This window comes from Brienomyrus brachyistius, chromosome 11 (assembly GCF_023856365.1).
Source record: "Brienomyrus brachyistius isolate T26 chromosome 11, BBRACH_0.4, whole genome shotgun sequence".
In the NCBI taxonomy this organism is placed as follows: Eukaryota; Metazoa; Chordata; class Actinopteri; order Osteoglossiformes; family Mormyridae; genus Brienomyrus; species Brienomyrus brachyistius.
In genome coordinates, this window is record NC_064543.1 from 4996952 (window position 1) to 5016334 (window position 19383).

Below are 19383 nucleotides of genomic sequence, written 5' to 3' on the forward strand. Positions count from 1 at the left end.
AAGTTTGCCCATTACCCGGCCTGCAGGAATGTGACACCAGCACTCACCATTCCACGCTCACTGCCGAAAGGTTCACTACTATTTTTTATAAGTGGACGCTGAAAGGGAGCACGTTAAACATCAGCGTTACAGTAAACACTAAATAAGAGCTTTACACGTATGACTGAATAGCTGGAAGGTTCTGTTTATTCAGTCATATTTAAACAATTACTCTTTTAAGCCGGCCACAGTAGATCTTGTACTTCGATAAAAGAATAATGACATACATACACAACAAAACAGAATAAAAAAACATTTCAGAGGGAAGAAAACAGAATGTGTCCCAGCTACATGCAGGCAGTATTAGCAGCTTTTGTGAGTGTGTGTTTGCTCAGATTTCGGTTGTTTGCTCTAGCCTTGACCGCCCTGCTTGTCTTGCAGTGTTTTATTGATATTGAATATTAAAGCCATTATTGATGCATTCTCTCTCTTCAATCGACCCGTGGGCCACACAGATCTGCTTACCCTGCTATTAAAACAGGGGATGGAGGTTAATCTCCTCACACTTAAAAAGATAAAGGCCACTCTACGGAGCGTCGTACCGCTTCCAGCTTCTGAATAAACGTGTCGTCTTTTATATACTGCCAGGATTAGCTTGAGGATCTGGGCCTGGAACTGAGTACAGAGGAGGCCTGTAGACTCAGAGGGGAGTGAAACACCGGGGGGGGGGGGGGGGCAGAACGGGGCAGAAGGCTTCAGTGAACCTGAGAAAAGCTCAGGGCGGCCTCGTCAATGTTGACTCGGAGTCGAAGGAATGTCGGGGCACCTGGCCCTCAGCTGATGCTGGAACTTTGCTGCTCACCAGTGCAGCTTGATTTCAAACAGCCTGCGCTCCACACGAGAGGGGATCCACAAGGTGGCGACAGCCGCATTCATCATCATCAAATTAGGTGTGGGGCGGAACGAGGATGGCGGCATTCAGACATTCGTATTTTCAGAGGACGGGAACGGTGAGTCCATAGGCATCCAGTCATCGTTGCTGCGGCTGTTGTGAAAAGTCCGCGATTTGACCCCCAGCTTTGGGCTGTGGTCCGACGTTCAAACAGGGGGCCCAGGCAGGGCGAGTCCCCCCAAAGGGTTTGGTGCATGCTTGTGTCAGAACAAAAGCCTACTGTGTCGGTGTGCGGAGGCCTGCTGGTGTGCAGAGGCCTGCATTAAGCAGCACAGCACTCTCCCGCAGCATGGACGGCGAGTCGCTCCACTCTCCCTCAGCACCAGTGACCTGTCCAGCCTTCCTTTGTTTCTTCCCCCTCACTGGAGGCTCTGTGAAGCGCGACTTGGGATAAATCCGAAGAAACTGCGCTGGATGAAGCTTCTGGCATTAGGCCACACTATCCAAACCCCTTTCTTATTCCACAGTAACAACCTCCCTCCTCCAAACATCTGGCCGAGTGGCAGGATGAAACCGACAAGCAAGTGGTTCTGTTCGGAGGAGAGCTCTCATCTCCATGCTCTCGTCAACATTCTTCAGGACATAGCAAATATCGACTGATCACCCAAATTTCCAGGATTCTCAGGTCCTGGACAACACTACCCTCCCACACACACAAACAAACACAAACACGTACACCCTTAGGTTGAGCTCTTCAGGTCATCCTCCAAGGTCTGACTCAGAGATTGTCAGACTTTTTTTTTTTTTACTTGGCTCCATAACCTGCATAAATATCTCTGCTTAATGTCAGTATGTCAGAGACTTAAGGCTGTGTAATCTTGGATTAGCAGGACATGACAGGTCAATACAGAGTGCAAGTCCGTCGGGGCACTAGACACCCTGCTCTTCACGTTCTTCTTTTATCATGACATGAACATGACCAAATCCTGCACTGGCCCACTACTCAAGCTGCGTTTGAAGTCACAGCTCTATGAAAAAGTCTGTGAACATTTCGGAATTACTTGCATTTCTGCACACATGGTTTCTGAATGGGGATCTGATCTTAATGTAATAAATGATAAATGTTTGCTAGCCTCCCAGAGCCAGAAGGCAGAGCGACTGCATTACGACTTCAGGCCAAGTGTCTGGAGTACAACCAAGATGCCCCCAAGCGGAGACCTGCATGGGCACCGGACCCCCTGGGGTAAAGAGGAGCTGGGCGCAACAGCTGGCACTTACCCAGGGGCAGCGAGGCCAGGCAGTTGGCGGCCATGGAGAGCTCGTTGAGGCTGTGCAGCTGGCAGAGCTGGCGGGGCAGGCAGCGGAGGCCGTTTCGGTCAGCGGTCAGGCACTGCAGGGACAGACACTGGTGCAGGCGCTCTGGAAGCGTGCTCAGCATGTTCATGGAGACATCCAGGGTCTCCAGCTCCCTCAGGTCTCCAATCTCTGTAAGGGCAGGTACAGGAGATCAGGTGCCTGGTGCATGGGATCACGAGCGAACAGAGGGGATCAGGTGCCTGGTGTATGAGATCACGAGCGAACACAGGAGATCAGGTGCCTGGTGCATGGGATCACGAGCGAACAGAGGGGATCAGGCGCCTGGTGTATAGGATCACCAGTGAACACAGGGGATCAGGCGCCTGGTGTATGAGATCACGAGCGAACAGAGGAGATCAGGTGCCTGGTGTATAGGATCACCAGTGAACACAAGGGATCAGGCGCCTGGTGTATGAGATCACAAGCGAACAGAGGAGATCAGGTGCCTGGTGTATAGGATCACCAGTGAACACAGGAGATCAGGTGCCCGGTGTATGGGATCACGAGCGAACAGAGGGGATCAGGCGCCTGGTGCATGGGATCACGAGCGAACAGAGGGGATCAGGCGCCCGGTGTATGAGATCACGAGCGAACAGAGGGGATCAGGTGCCTGGTGTATAGGATCACCAGTGAACACAAGGGATCAGGCGCCTGGTGTATGAGATCACGAGCGAACAGAGGAGATCAGGTGCCTGGTGTATAGGATCATCAGTGAACACAGGGGATCAGGCGCCTGGTGTATGAGATCACGAGCGAACAGAGGAGATCAGGTGCCTGGTGTATAGGATCACCAGTGAACACAGGAGATCAGGTGCCCGGTGTATGGGATCACGAGCGAACAGAGGGGATCAGGCGCCTGGTGCATGGGATCACGAGCGAACAGAGGGGATCAGGCGCCCGGTGTATGAGATCACGAGCGAACAGAGGGGATCAGGTGCCCAGTGCATGGGATCACGAGCGAACACAGGGGATCAGGTGCCCGGTGCATGGGATCACGAGCGAACACAGGGGATCAGGTATCCGGTGCATGAGATCACGAGCGAACACAGGAGATCAGGTGCCAGGTGTATAGGATCACGAGCGAACACAGGGGATCAGGTATCCGGTGCATGGGATCACGAGCGAACACAGGGGATCAGGTATCCGGTGCATGGGATCACGAGCGAACACAGGGGATCAGGTATCCGGTGTATGAGATCACGAGCGAACACAGGGGATCAGGTGCCCGGTGCATGGGATCACGAGCGAACACAGGGGATCAAGTATCCGGTGCATGAGATCACAAGCGAACACAGGAGATCAGGTGCCCGGTATATGGGATCACGAGCGAACACAGGGGATCAGGTATCCGGTGCATGGGATCACGAGCGAACACAGGGGATCAGGTATCCGGTGCATGGGATCACGAGCGAACACAGGGGATCAGGTGCCCGGTGCATGGGATCACGAGCGAACACAGGGGATCAGGTATCCGGTGTATGGGATCACGAGCGAACACAGGGGATCAGGTGCCCGGTGCATGGGATCACGAGCGAACACAGGGGATCAGGTATCCGGTGCATGGGATCACGAGCGAACACAGGGGATCAGGTGCCCGGTGCATGGGATCACGAGCGAACACAGGGGATCAGGTATCCGGTGCATGGGATCAAGAGCGAACATAGGGGATCAGGTATCCGGTGCATGAGATCACGAGCGAACACAGGAGATCAGGTGCCCGGTGTATGGGATCACGAGCGAACACAGGGGATCAGGTATCCGGTGTATGGGATCACGAGCGAACACAGGGGATCAGGTATCCGGTGTATGAGATCACGAGCGAACAGAGGGGATCAGGTGCCCGGTGTATGAGATCACGAGCGAACACAGGGGATCAGGTATCCGGTGTATGGGATCACGAGCGAACAGAGGGGATCAGGTGCCCGGTGTATGAGATCACGAGCGAACACAGGGGATCAGGTGCCCGGTGTATGAGATCACGAGCGAACACAGGGGATCAGGTATCCGGTGTATGGGATCACGAGCGAACAGAGGGGATCAGGTGCCCGGTGCATGGGATAATGAGGGAACACAAGATCGTACGTACGACGTACAGGATCATACAGGAACACAGGGGAATCAGACGCATGACGTATGCGATTGCAAGGGAACATGGGGGATCAGGCATCCAGAGTACTAGATCGCCCTGAAACAAGGGGATCAGGCAGCCGGCATATGAGATTACGCTGGAACATGAGGGATCGGCCACCCGGCATACGTGATCGCGCAGGAACATGGGGATCGGCCACCCGGCATACGTGATCGCGCAGGAACATGGGGATCGGCCACCCGGCATACGTGATCGCGCAGGAACATGGGGATCGGCCACCCGGCATACGTGATCGCGCAGGAACACGGGGATCGGCCACCCAGCATACGTGATCGCGCAGGAACACGGGGATCGGCCACCCGGCATACGTGATCGCGCAGGAACATGGGGATCGGCCACCCGGCATACGTGATCGCGCAGGAACATGGGGATCGGCCACCCGGCATACGTGATCGCGCAGGAACATGGGGATCGGCCACCCGGCATACGTGATCGCGCAGGAACATGGGGATCGGCCACCCGGCATACGTGATCGCGCAGGAACATGGGGATCGGCCACCCGGCATACGTGATCGCGCAGGAACATGGGGATCGGCCACCCGGCATACGTGATCGCGCAGGAACATGGGGATCGGCCACCCGGCATACGTGATCGCGCAGGAACATGGGGATCGGCCACCCAGCAATGCAGGCAGTTAGTTAGATTTACCTACAGAGATCCAACTTCCGTTTGTCAATAAATCAGAGACTCATTATTTAACTATTTGTTTAGATTCTTTTTACTGACACGTAGAAAAACAAATGCAAGAGTATTACACACAATACAATTTTTTCCTTTTTTCCCTCTGCCCCCAACTCCACATACAAATTACTACATCATGTTACATACAGCTTGAGGGACAAATGAGAACAACATTGACAATGATCATAATTAATTAATAGAACAAACAAATAAATACATGAAATGGTAATGAAGAAACTAGGAAAATGATGCAATATTCCTATGAATACACGACTTCAAAGCTTTACAATGTTTCCAGAAAGAACAAGTTAAATTGTACATAAAATTAAAGAGAGCGCCTCCTGTTTTTATAAGCCCTGATGTTATGTAATTTATTTAGGAAACACGTGATCAATGCATAAGTAAAGTACAGCATGAGACCTCTGTTACTCCCTCAGAGCTTGACCCCCAACTACACACAGCTCAGCTGCAGAAGACCCAAAGACTCACTCTCAGAGCCGACCTCGAGATGTGCAGGAAGTCAGGTCCAGCCCAAAGGCCACAGCCCAGAACCCGAACCCGGAAACATAAACTGGCACGAGAAAAGGCTCTGCGCATAAACCACCCTTTTGGGCTCTTGGGTTCTGCAGTCGAGGTATCTGGAGCTACACGGCTCCCTCTGACCACACGCTCCGGGTGGAACCACACCCTTGCGACCAACCCCTCCCACACAATGCTGCCAATCCAGTGTTTCCCAGACTGGTCCTCGGAGACCCCCGGACAGTCTACGGAGCAGAAGTGCGGACTGTCTGGGAGGGAGCAAAAACCTGGACCGTGTAGGGATCCCCGAGGACTGGATTGAGAAACATTGCTCTAGTCACACCCTTTTAGTTACTCTGCCTAACTACCTCCCATCAGAGTGAAGCACTTCCAGCAGCATTGCTCACACACTGCCTTTGAAGACACACCCTCCACCTCCCACACCATTTCTCTGAGGCTACACCTATCCAGCTGCTCCACCCACACGCTCCCTCTAAAGATAGAGCTACTTACTATGTTGTTTTGCTTTCTTATGCAGGCTCCCTCTTGTGGCAATTGAGGGTATGGATATCATGGCATCAGATACAAGAGACACAGAAGGTCAGAGGAGAAACAATATGTTGATGGACGGCAATTCTACTGGAGACCGCCCCCCTAGACTACATGACCGGCCCCCAGCCAGTAGAAAAGCCTTTCGCTTTCGTTCTGGAACCTTCCACATCTAGATATGATCTTCAGCTGATCGACATAGAAGTGATGTGGAGAAACAAAAGGTGTGAAGAGGACAGGCAGGCAGCTGATACACCGTCACCACTGAGAGTTAAGCACGTGCCGTCACATCATCACTTATGGGGCCACCTACAGGCACGTCTGCATGTTTTGGGTGGTTTTAAAAAGATAGGGAGGCGGACAAGGGAAAGAGCTGAAAATGGGACTCTGTGTCCCCTTAATGACGACAAATGGAACAGGGGGAGGGAGAAAGGTCTCTGCTGAAAGTCAGACAGACAAGAGGCAGCCTTCAGACAGCAGTAGAGGGTACATCTGTCACAAGAGAGTCCCAGGGCACCGAGCCTGCCTCAGTTCAGTAACACGAGGAGCCGTCCATAACCTTGTCCTGTCCCTGACAGCAGAGACATTCACGTTCAACGGCCCACACCATCACAACCAGCAGCAAATCCGGCACCCTGCAGCAGCACGGGGGAAGACACATCCATCCACCCTGCCAGACACCGACACTCCACCCGCCTTGCTGAACATCAGATTACCTAAAGCCAGGACAGTGTCTTATGTTCACTAAGTAGAATCCACCGGCAGGTTTTGAAGACTTTCTACAATCACATATGAGGCACATATAAACACGGCTGGGTCATCCAAGAATGTCACACAGGTCTGTTTAGCAGGATGACTGGCAAAAACCACCAACCCAGGAAACCCTTGGAGAAAACCAAGGTCATAGTCAAGGTCACAGTAAAGGTCATAGTCAAGGTCACAGTCAAGGTCACCTCCATTTGGAATCCAGGGAGAGGTGCAACAGGCTGTGCTGAGGGGGAGGATTTTCCATTCCACACTCCGGCCATACTGCACATTCATCATTCCCCCTCCCCCCCAAGCATGAGAACCATCAGTAAAATTTCCCTTTCTTCCAAAATTGATACTCCACTCCAACCACCCTACCCCCACAGCCGAGGTGGTTACCCTGCCTCTGGAGGTTAGCGAGCCCCAGTCTGACATAAGCAGGTCTTTCACACCAAACATGACCTCACAGCCGGGGGGGGGGTTTGTGCCTCCAACGATCAGATGCAAAGTCTTGACATTTCACCAGTGAAATTCAGGACTGGACACTGCTAGGCAGGGCAGTTTTTACAGGGATTTCCAACAAAGTATGCCACATACCTGCGAGTGCACTGGGGCTTCAAGGGGCTACAAACATTAACCTTGGCCCTCAGGTCTCCACATGCGAGTTGAGAGCACAGAAAGCCATTTATACCCCATAGCGTGACCATTAACAGCAAGTGGGAAACATCCTTCAGCAGCAGTATCTGGAATCCTCTGTACGACTGATGCAGCAGGATTTCTGAATGCTGTGTATCATTCCCGTGTCTGTATGAGATGCCCTTTGGTGACTCTGACTTGCTGGTAATGACAGTAACGTTTGCATCATCTTAGACTCTCCCTCAACCTAGAGGTCAGAGAGCACTGAGAAACTGCAGAGAGCCATCATTAAGTAGAGCTTCATCCAGGCTGTGTGTGTGGACTTAACAATGATGCACTGAGGAATGGACACAGACGCAATGCGAGATGACACGTCCAGGGCACCTGGGAAAGAACTGTATAGGAGACAGTCCCAAACTATACAGCTGGATCCGGTTTAGAATAAAATCCCAGACGTTATTGAAGAGCTCCCAATAGAAAACAGGCTATCTCCTTACGAATGAGGGACAGTTTCACTCTGTAAATATTGACTACGGGCACTGATACAGGTGAACCGTACCTTCTGCATCAGCTGTGAGCCGACAGGAGGCAGAACAATGGAGCAGGACTGCAGCACAGAGATTTTACGTCTCCATGGCAATCGATCACCGGCCACATGCCAGCAGACAGCTCAATTAATGAACCCCAGCTGGCCCTGATTAGACTGATAACAAAGAAGGAAAGCCAGCTGGGCATGAGCCAGGGAAAGGGTGGGGGCTGCAGGGCATGATCTCAGCTTCTGGCTCAGTGTTGCCCTGCACTCTAGGTTTTTGTGCCCCGTGTGCACTGTGCTAGGTCGTGTTTAGTGTTTTGAGTGTAGCGTTCAACACCTCTTGTGTATCATACCTGACAGACTGACAGGGGAATGTGAAGAGTGAAGGCACACAACTTTCCCGACAAAAAAAAAACACCTATGAAAACTGGAGCAAGATGGTCATTAGACACATTTGCATAATGCACGCTATACTGTGGCAAGACTGAATTCCACAAATATAACGGTTAATATGGCTTAAGGGTAACAGGGAGATCTCTAAGATAGGGCAGCCTTAAAGGTCGGCAAGTATTGTAGAAGCTATATGGAACATAAAAGACAATCGATGTAGTGAATGGAGTTCTGCCGCGATACAGCCATATTTCTTAACTGCTCTAAAGATTCCAGACTGCAGAGCCCTTTGAAAGTCTTCAGTGCATTAGTTAGATGCAGATCAGTGCATTAGTGCAATGCAGAAGTGAGGCTATACACGTGCAGGAGAGGACTGTACAATGTTTTCTGTTTGCCCTGCGACAGTAACTCTGGGACTAAAAGCACTCCATTCTTAGTCCATTAGGATCTTGGAATAAACTACAATATTGCAATAACTACACTTCATATCAGTGCTTCCTGCAAGAGGTTTGTTCTGGAGAATGTCTGAATTTTTACGACGCTCAAAAAAAGCTAGGTTTTCAGCTATAGGGTTACCAAAATCCAGAGCGAGACGTGAGCTCTCAACCGCCCTTTACTGAAAGATATATTAATAAAACCTGTAAGCTGAAATCAAATCACTACAGTTATTTTCTTTTAATGTTAAGTAAGTGAAAGACCAGGAGACGCAGTGGACTAGCACAGATATCATTCGTAAGGTGAGGCCTGCTAACTACTAAGTTACAGTTATTGAATGCTGACTTTCTTTTAAAGGTATTTAAGGGTTCCAGTTTCCATATGTATGCCGTATCATCTGACTTCATGTCAACAGTGTAACTGCAGAAATGATCCCCATGTTGACATATAACGTTCCGAGGGCCACAGTACAGGTCACTGCAGGACTGAAGAGTGCTTTGAGGATTCATCACTTACAAAGACAAACTGACAGGATCTACATACAGGACTAAACCTGGGAAAGTCCCAGCCCACTGAAGCCCACTGGATTTGGTGACTTTTAAGGAGTGCACCAACAGCAATCAAGTAACAATTTGTGACACTGTAATATTTCTCTGAGCTATGAAGAGGCCTATAGCCAGAGTGAAGCATTTCACAGACATTATTTCTGTCCAGGAACCAGTCGCTTTCCATTTGGAAGAGAGCAACTTCAACAATCTACAGCCCAACAAAATACAGGGAACTCTTTCAGAACAGACAGCCCACCAGAGGACAGGAAGCACTTCCAGGACAGACAACCCACTAGAGGACAGGGAACTCTTTCAGAACAGACAACCCACCAGAGGACAGGGAACTCTTTCAGAACAGACAACCCACCAGAGGACAGGAAGCACTTCCAGGACAGACAACCCACCAGAGGACAGGGAACTCTTTCAGAACAGACAGCCCTCCAGAGGACAAGAAGCACTTCCAGGACAGACAACCCACCAGAGGACAGGGAACTCTTTCAGAACAGACAGCCCTCCAGAGGACAAGAAGCACTTCCAGGACAGACAACCCACCAGAGGACAGGGAACTCTTTCAGAACAGACAGCCCTCCAGAGGACAAGAAGCACTTCCAGGACAGACAACCCACCAGAGGACAGGGAACTCTTTCAGAACAGACAGCCCACCAGAGGACAAGGAACACTTTCAGAACAGACAGCTCACTGAAGGAAACTGAACCCAAGTTCCACAGGTCTGTGAGCCTCATTTTAGAAAAACTCCTTCCCACAGAGGGGAAAAAAACATTCCCTAAAATGATTAAGTAAGAGAGCCAGCAGCCAAAAGGAGAGCTGCCTCTTGCAGGGGGCAAGACGGCTCAGGCGGCATGGGCACAGCTGAGGCGAGCCATGTGAAGACAAACAGCCCAGTCACCCTCCCAGTGTCCAACGCACAAACAACAAGCACTCCCCACGGCGGCCTGCCAGGCATTCCAGACCCTGCTCGTTAGCGCATATTTTTACCCGTTGTTACTAAATTAGGAAGCTTGAGAGGGAGGGGATGGCGCCGCCCAACCAGAAGGTGGGGGGTGAGCTTGAGGTCCATTTCCAGAGGGACCAGAGGCAGCCAGGCTCAGAAATAGAAGCAAGAGAAGAAAAAGGCGAAGGAGGCCTGTAGACACCAGCCAAGACCAGAGAGACGAACAAACAAACAAACAAACAACAGGAAGTCACAGCCCCCGGAGGCTATAAAAAGTTACCCTACAGACCTGCAAATAAGGTACATGCCGCACTCACTCAGATCCGGCCACAGATCCCAAGCTGTGGCCACTGTGTCATAAATATCACCAGAGGGCGCTGCCTCTAGGGCAACAAGGTAGAGATGCGCCATCATACCTGGTGGGAGGAACTTCAGGCGGTTGTTAGACAGTCTCAGGTGTCGTAGTGACCTCAGCCGGCCGATCTCAGGACAGACCACCTGCAGGGCATTGTCGCTCAGGTCCAGGGACTGTAACTTGGCCAAGTTGCCGATGGCTGAGGGCACAAAACACTCTTATTGCTGACGTCGTAGTCAGGAGAGCCGTCCTGTCTGCGTGGAGGTGTAAATGACTGCGGGGCTGTGTGAAACGTTCTGGTGTGAGACGCTCCTCCAGAGTGCGCTACAGCTTCGCGCACCAGCGTAGCCAATTTACTGCCAGGGAGGCAGGCGTGAGAACTGAGGAGCAGCGAGATACAAACGTCTGCCTCCCCCCGTCGCCTTGCTCGGGCTGTTATCTTAGAGACAGGGCCCCTTACTCACAGCAGGCCGTAAATATCAGCTGTCCTGCCAGCTACGACACGCCATTGACTAACACCCAGCCTGCCTGAGGGAGTCATTTTCCACACGCTCCTTTTACGTTCTCTACAGATAATGATGATGAGGATCATAATCTTGGATGTGAACCGTAACTGAATACCATTTTATCCATAAATGTTTCATCCAACTTAGATTCTTATTATGACAGAATATTGAATAAAAAACAGAATTCTACTGTACAGTATTCTATAATACACATGCTTATTTTTACTTTTTTTTAAACCGCAGAGAGATGAAAGTAATGAAGAACCTTCCTTAAACTGAAGCACTGCAGAGAGAAATATCTCATTTGTTCATGGAAATTAGTGTAATGTGTAGATATGCATCAAATTCAGCAGGGCATTACCTTCAGGAATAATGACAATGTTGTTTGAATGGAGATACCTTCAGAAATAAAGGAAAAAAAAGCTTGAATTAATTTTAAGTGAATAAAAAAATTTGGAACAAAGAACAATTTTACTTTTCTACATTAAGCACAAGTATTCTGCATTTAGTAAACGTTCAGCAACGTTGAAATAAATACCTTTAATTGCCCTTCTAAATGGCACAGTTCAGTATTTTGCTCAGATACCTCAACAGGTCCCCTCCTGGGATCTGATCTCTGCACAGTTTGCACTTGTGAACAGTGACAGTACATTTGGAATATATGTCACGTTGCATTTTGTTTTATTCTTTAGCACCACCTACAGGAACACTGGCTCACTGCACTTCAAGAGGAAGGTTAACACAAATTGCAATTGATTTAATTAATTATGTCTTATCATATGGGACCTGAAATACTGAGCAAAACCACAAGGCCTCCAAGTAAAACAGTTAAATTTTCAAACAATTTTCCATTCATTCATTTTCAGAAGATGCAAGATGTACCAAAGAAATGAAACCAAGCTGGCTGTCTGCAGGTCAGACTGTATGACCTTCCAGCTGGGCCACGTCCAAATGGAACCCAGACTCCTGAACCCCACCAAGTGATGAAGAACACAGATATCACTAAGTGGATCTCACTTCACTGCTATAGGCCTTTATTCAAGGTCTCCCTGCAAAATGCCTCCTTCTGCACAACATAAAGAGTTTATATTTTTGAACATACTATGGATCACTAACAGAACTGATCCGGTGATCAACTGCTCGTGTTAACAGTGCAGCGACAATGTAGTCAGCTTAGCATTTAGTACTCAACACCGGCCTCCAATCTACATTAGCTACTCAACAATACAACGGTTTTACTCCTTTAATTCTTTGCAGGGACATTAAATACATTGTCCTCCAGATGACATTTCATAGCTGAGGTTGGGGGGGGGAGTTGCATTACAGGTAATACAAAACGGTAGCCAGTTCAAAGGAGGCAGTCGGCGCCGAGAGTCATTACTACAGGAGAAATACCCACAATGCTGCAGTGCAAACCACAATTACTACAAACACACATGCATGAGATGACCTGCCTCATTATGTGAACAAGCTACAAGCTACAAGAGCAGTTACAGAGCAAACCTAAGTGTACTCACAGCTCTATGAGGTTTGGAAGTTTCTGGGCCAAGTTTTCAGGCTGTTAAGAAAAAACAAGAAAATGAGAAAAAAAACAGCAACAAGAAAAGGGTGAGGGAACAAGTAAGCGATTTAATGCCAAATCACCCACAGGCATATGGCGGGATTCACAAGGAGGCAAGGGGCAGAAGGAGAACACAGAGAACCTGTTTGCAGGGCTGTATCTTCATGATTGCTGAATGTGCAGAATCAGCTCCATTAACAAATTCAGTAACCCGGGTCACAGAGATGTGAGGCAGCAGTGCTAACCACTGCACCACCATGCCACCCCAAAATGATACATAGAGACAAATATTATATGTTATACAGTTGAAGGAAGTGCTGAAATCCTCTATTGATGGGCACGGTACACAGAGTCAAGATGGGCAACGGGCTTCCTGGGGCCCTTACCAGGCTGGTGAGCGAGTTCCTCTTCATGTACAGCCTCTCAAGGAACTGCAGGCCTTCATCCTTCAGGAGCTCCACTGGGAAAATGTTCAGGTTCCTGTAGTTCAGGAACAGGTTCTTGTGTCGCTCCTGCTTGGCCATAAAAATGGTCTCATGGAGTTCGGAGGCCATATTTAGCCACGGAGCTTTCGCCTCATGGGCCTGGTTCCCGCTTCAGGTAAACCATGGTCTCTTCCTAATAGGCAAACATTAAAAGCTACTGAGCCCATAATCGCTGCGCTTGTGTTTGCATATATTAAAATTTGTGTTGTTGTTTTTTTTTTTTTGCACATTCTTGACGTTTTCACTGTTTTTAATGGAGCCACTTAGAAACTGTGTATTAGTATTAGTACGTGTCACAACTTCAAATAGTGGACGGCTGTCATCAGCAACGGTGCTGTATGGCGTGCGCATGGGGAGGCAGGGACTGGTTAATACCTTCCCTGGAAGCCCTCCCACAGACAGACCACCACAAAAAACCCTCCACAGATTTTCTCCTTTATTTTCCCTTCTTCCTGAACATTTATAATTTATAATACACCTGTATTATTAGTGAGCACAGAACATGCAGGTAAACCAGACAAATGAAAGATCACATAGAAATGGGGGATGACTCGGCTTTCCAAGATATCTTAATTTTATTAAGATATGGGCTAATTATACTCCTTTGGGTCCACGTGCCCTTTCCAAGGCAACATCAGGTGCTGGTGTGCCTGGACAAGCAAACTATTTACCCTTTTCAAGTCCACGTACGATCGCTATGGTAATTAATTGTAAAGCATGCATCATAGTATTTATAATAATAATAATAATAATAATAATAATAAACGTTTGCCCGCATTTAACTACAATTAATAATGAAAGCAATATGGATACTTTGGGGGGATTATGATAATGGTGGGAATGATTAATTATTAATAATAACAAGAGGTGCTTTTAATAATTATTCACATAAACCCACAGCTAACTCTATCCACTGACCTACACCGGCGACCAGCAAGTCAACTGAGCCTCGTGCCAATGTGACAATTAAAAACGCCATTGTTTGGGTTTTGTGTGTGCATTTACATGTAAAAATAAAAATTTAAAACCTATACTTCTGCCGTCAGCAGGTGCTTTACCGAGCGGTCAAAATACCGCGCTTTCGGACGGATGGGCTAGCCTGCTATCCCGCTAACACCGACCTGTTAGGTAGCCACCGCCAGCGCCAAAGTACACGCAACGCCATTTTTACGAGTTTGCCCTGCAGTGAACGTAGAAAAAAAATGTGCTGTTTTTTTTAAACCCACAGGTTTTATATGTGTATATATATGGATATTTACCAGTGAAGTTATACAGCTGTCCCTTGCCAAAACACTTCCAACTGTCATTCGTCGAATGGTCACCAGATCATGACGTCATTCAACAGCGCTGGCATGTGCGTCGAAAAAAAACAGCGAGTCCGCTGGCTATTGTAGTTTTATGTGGCACAGCAACTGGTTTTTTTCTGGGTTAAATTCATTCTTCGTTCTTGGCCGACTTTCTGTATGGTACATTATTAGTATACGTGGGAATACATTTAAGTCCTTTATCTTGTTATCCTATCACAACAACTTCCGTTCAGGAACTACAATTATTCGTATATTTATGTCAAAACACACCATTAACCACCAGAAATACCTTATGCATGTTTCAGTGGGGCGCATATTAAGATTTCCACGATGTAAACAGGGAAAACAGCAATGTATATCTTAACTAAAAGTTACGTCCTTCCCCAGGAGTAAGGATGTGCAAAGCTGCATGTTCCAAAACCTACTGAATAAGAATAATTAAGAAACAGAATTACAACATGCACGAAGCTTCACAGGAAATAAAATATGTTGATGTTTAAACTCACATTACAAACCCGTCTTTATATGGTTTGTTTCACGCTGTTTTTATATCTTTATTAAGTTCAAATTTGATTAAATTAAGTTTTATCAAAAAAGATTGAACAAACTGAAAAGAAGTGAATTTCAGTAGATTAATCGAACTTCGCTAAACTTTGATAAAGTTATTGGGGAAAAACATACAAGGTTACGGATTGGAACTGCAAATTGTAATAGGGACCTGGATTACTAGGCTTTTAATAATTATTGAGTCATTCTCTGAAGCGGCACCATCACCGACGTGATAGATTGTTGCAAGAGACACTTTTGATGTTTACCAGAAGCTTCTCTGCCCCACTGTCACATGATCCGCGCTATTTATTTCCTGACGTATCATGTTCATCAGATTAGCTATTGGGATATGCTCCTTACACTTCTTTAATCACGTACAATTTAGGTCGTTTATTAATTCCGTACCATTACAAAATTAAATGACCTACTGAACAGCCAGTTTCAGGTACAGCGCACTTAATTTTAGGAGAAAACAAAAGTAGATATTAACGTGACCTTTAGTTGGATGTGCTTAAAATTCCATCATGTAAAACACACTTCAGCCACAAGATGGCGCATAAGTGGCGGCAAAATGATATAATCAACGTTTTCAGAATCTACGTTTAACAATAATGTATCAATGGTATACAATCATGCGTCGCTTAACTACGGAGATACATTCTGAGAAATGTGTTAAACGATTTCGTCGTTGCGCGAACATTATAGAGTGTACTTAGACCTAAATGGTATAACATGCTACACACCTTTGCTACAGTAAACGTTTTTTTGTAAATAGAGAGAATACACTCTAAAATAACAATAAAGGTACAGTATAATACTTGCATAAACAAGTTGCGTAATAATTGTCATTATCAAGCACTTATGTACTGTACATAATTGTATGTTCTGCAGGCCTACTTTTACACTACTGGCAAAGCAGTATGTTTGTTTACACTAGCACCGCCACAAACACGTGAGTATGGTGCGTTCGTTTTTCTCATGGAACTCGGAAATTCCGAGTTGATCCAAGTCCCCACAATCTCCCGATCGAGCTACCACATAACGGAACAAAGATGGCTGCCTCCATGAACATGCTGTTGTGTGTTGTTGCTTTATATTTCAGCAGTTTTGGAGTAAGATTATTTTTTCCGAGAGACAAACAAACAAGAAATACGAACTAGTCAAACCACATTAAAAGCTTTATAAAATATTTTAGTACATTCATAGCGATATTCTTTTTTCTAGAGGCAAATAAACTACAAACAAAGCAAAGACACTAACAAGTCTGGTAAAAATCTGATATTGCTGCTAGGATACTGTTTACGGTCATGATATGGTATTCTCTAAATCGAACACGTGCAATTACATTTATAACTATTAATACATTTAACAAAATAAACATTTTTAAAGATTTATAAAATAGAATTACTGTTGAGCGTGTAAGCCGCCATGTTGAAATTACGTTGCAGGGGCAACTCGGACAAGAAACGTCATAAAAGAGGCATGTTTCCGACGGGAAGTGGCGTTTGAGGTGACGTTTTCATCCGAGTTCCGACTCGGAGAGAAATGATAGAACGCCCCATAAATGTATTGCGCTATGACGTCACCAGGCAATTAAAAATGTTCAGCTCCGTGTGTATCTTACATGCCCACTGCCGCGCATGCGGTCAGCTGTCGACAGAAACGTCCTTTGGCGGCGCAAGACTGTATTATATATTTGGGGGGGAAACTAATTACAAACAATTATAATGCATTATGCTATTCAAGTAACAATTCTTAAAAAAATTACTTTGTGTTGTCACCCAAACCATGATGTTTGTTTCTGTTCAGTGTAATTCTCATGTAAACATCCACTTTACTGGAACATCTTCTGACCCATTTCTGTTATTTAACTGTGAACTGAAGCTTCTCTAGAGCCCAAGATAGGGTCTAGCCAAAAAACTGACTGGTGATGGGGTCACATCCCAGGACTGGTTAGGGTCCGTTACACTGTGGTAATTTCAACCTCCCTGGGTGTCTGCCGTTGGCAGCCAGCTTGCTCTCACCTACAGAGAACAAGATGGCGGGGACTTTAAAAGCATTTCTTCATGAGCATCAGTAATAATAAATCTCACGCCTCCCCTTTTACTGCACCACTGGTATCAAGGCCTACCTGGGACCCAGATTACTTATTTGGGATTTTATTTTTGTTTTTTGAATGCATCCAGGGCCCAGAGAAGGCGTTTAGTGCCTCCCATTGTTATTCTGGATGAATCCTGGGAGTCAGATACATTGACAATAATGAGCATTCAGGGGGGTTAGAAAACAAAGGGAAGAACAGTCTGCTTTCACACACTTGGTGGAGGGTCTTTGCTTAGATATTTCTTCCACTTCAGACACTAAACAGGAAATGTATTTTCCATTTGTGGTCTGGCATTTGGAAAGGTTTCCTGCTTGTCCTGCCACCGAGAGCATAGAAATGCGAGGTGCATTTATTCATGCAGGAGGTGGCAAGTCACATTCTGTGAGATTTATTTCCCAAAGCTTTTAGTATAATTATTATGTTGATTTAAGTGACGCATGTCTGCCTTTCTCTGGTGAATGAGTGGATTGTTTTGAGACAGACATTAAATGGAGGTGCATAGTGAAGTTTGAAAAGGCCATGATGGTATTAAGAAATTGAAGTATTTATTGTGCTGCCCCTGCCTGGACATGGATATTTCCCTTGTGATTATACAAATACCCGTTTGAGCACACTTTTAAGCTCACTTTTAAAGCTCACTTCACCAAGTGCACACAGGTTCTTGCTGCTGTGATGGTAACAAACCCCAGATGAACTTTAGAGCGCGGGGATATTTTTAACAACCTGTGCATGCTATTGGATAGTTTCAGAGTTACTCAATGTTTTTCATCTTTGTAAATACAGCAGTTCCCAAGGGCACAAGACAGTGGCCTGCATCTGTCTGAGATTTTTGAGAGGGTGTGTCTGCTTTTTGGCCATTGATGTATGAAAAAAGGTTATTTTGTCCGTCCAGTAGGTTTCGTCTACACCACAGTTGGTCTGCTTGCCCTCATCTGAGAGGGGATCCATGTTGTTTGTGCAGCGGTTTGTCGCCACGCAGCCAAATTCCTGGCATGTTGAGTCTCTGCTCTCCTGGTTTCCCTATAAGGTCAGTTCCTCACAAAAGAGCCCAGATCACACAGCCCATGACCGGACGACACACAGGGCAGGGATGGAGAGTCCACCCTTTCTGAGCTCGTTGTGGGACTTTGCAGGGAAATCTCATGGGCAGGCCTTTATTTACCAGGAACCACACCCACTCCTATCAGCTTTATGGTTAGAGAACTCGCTGTGTAAGGTCGTAACAAGGACCCCACTGCTGAAACCAAGCCAAACTGTTCACAGATGATATCCAGATGTACAAATAGGCATAAGTGTCCAGAGAGAATATTAATGGTGCAGAGTAAAGTCAGCTCTAGACAGATATAGATGCTGAGACAGAACAATAACCTGGTTGTGCCACTTAACATCTGCAAGGCATCGATACACAAAGGATGCAAGGGATTCAGATTTCAAAAGAAAACTTCACATGTCTTGGGGCGTATTTTTATCTGGGCATTGTCAGTCTCAGTACATGCGGTTAAATAAATGACTGGTCTTAGATGATCCTCTTGTTTGTTAGTTTTTTTTTTTTTTTTTGCCAGCGGAGGTGAAATTGGATTAAAAATCTATTAGGCAACCTTAATCCATTTTGTGTGGGAACTGACTTTCTGTCTAGATTTACGAAGCAGCCCTCTGGTCCTTTCCTTCTTCCATCGTGTTGGTGAGCTTTGCATGATGCACGGCCGTTATTTGTGGATTCTTATCAGGTAATGAGATACGAAATGTAGGGAAATGAGGGTAAATGAGGCTACAGACCGGAAATTGACCAGTTCTATGAATAGTGTAAGGCAAATTTCTTGAATTTAAATGTTTTGAAAGCCAAGGAAATGGTAATTAATTTTAGGAAAAGGTCACATTTTAAACCTGTCATTGTACAAGGGAATGATATAGACATGGTGGAAGAGTATAAGTACTCAGGCACTATCATTGATAATAAGCTCGCATGGAGGGCAAACACTTTAGCAAGATACACAAAGGCACAACAAAGATTTCATTTTTTTAAGGAAACTGTGCAGCTTTAAGGCTGATACAACAATTTTGAGATTGTTTTATTTAACTTTTATGCAGAGTGTTGTGACCTTTGCAATTCAGTGCTGGGGGGGTTGTTTGTCCAAAACAGGAATATGCTGGAT

At 46.6% G+C, this 19383-nt stretch overlaps 1 protein-coding gene across 2 annotated transcripts in view; it reads right to left on the reverse strand.

The window, feature by feature from the left end:
- lrrc28 (leucine rich repeat containing 28) overlaps positions 1 to 14688 on the reverse strand; it is a 22929-nt gene extending 8241 nt beyond the window's left edge. Inside the window, exons 1-6 of one of the 2 annotated variants that reach the window (XM_049031352.1) lie at positions 14533 to 14688; positions 13175 to 13268; positions 12745 to 12785; positions 11589 to 11626; positions 10783 to 10920; positions 2150 to 2356 (exon numbers count right to left, since the gene is read on the reverse strand). In XM_049031352.1, coding sequence (XP_048887309.1) covers positions 2150 to 2356; positions 10783 to 10920; positions 11589 to 11626; positions 12745 to 12785; positions 13175 to 13201 — 451 coding nt within the window. In that variant the 5' untranslated portion in view covers positions 13202 to 13268; positions 14533 to 14688. Of the gene's footprint in view, positions 1 to 2149; positions 2357 to 10782; positions 10921 to 11588; positions 11627 to 12744; positions 12786 to 13174; positions 13407 to 14532 lie in introns of both variants that reach the window. The other variant, XM_049031350.1, reaches the window with a different exon arrangement.
- Positions 14689 to 19383: the final 4695 nt, after the last annotated feature.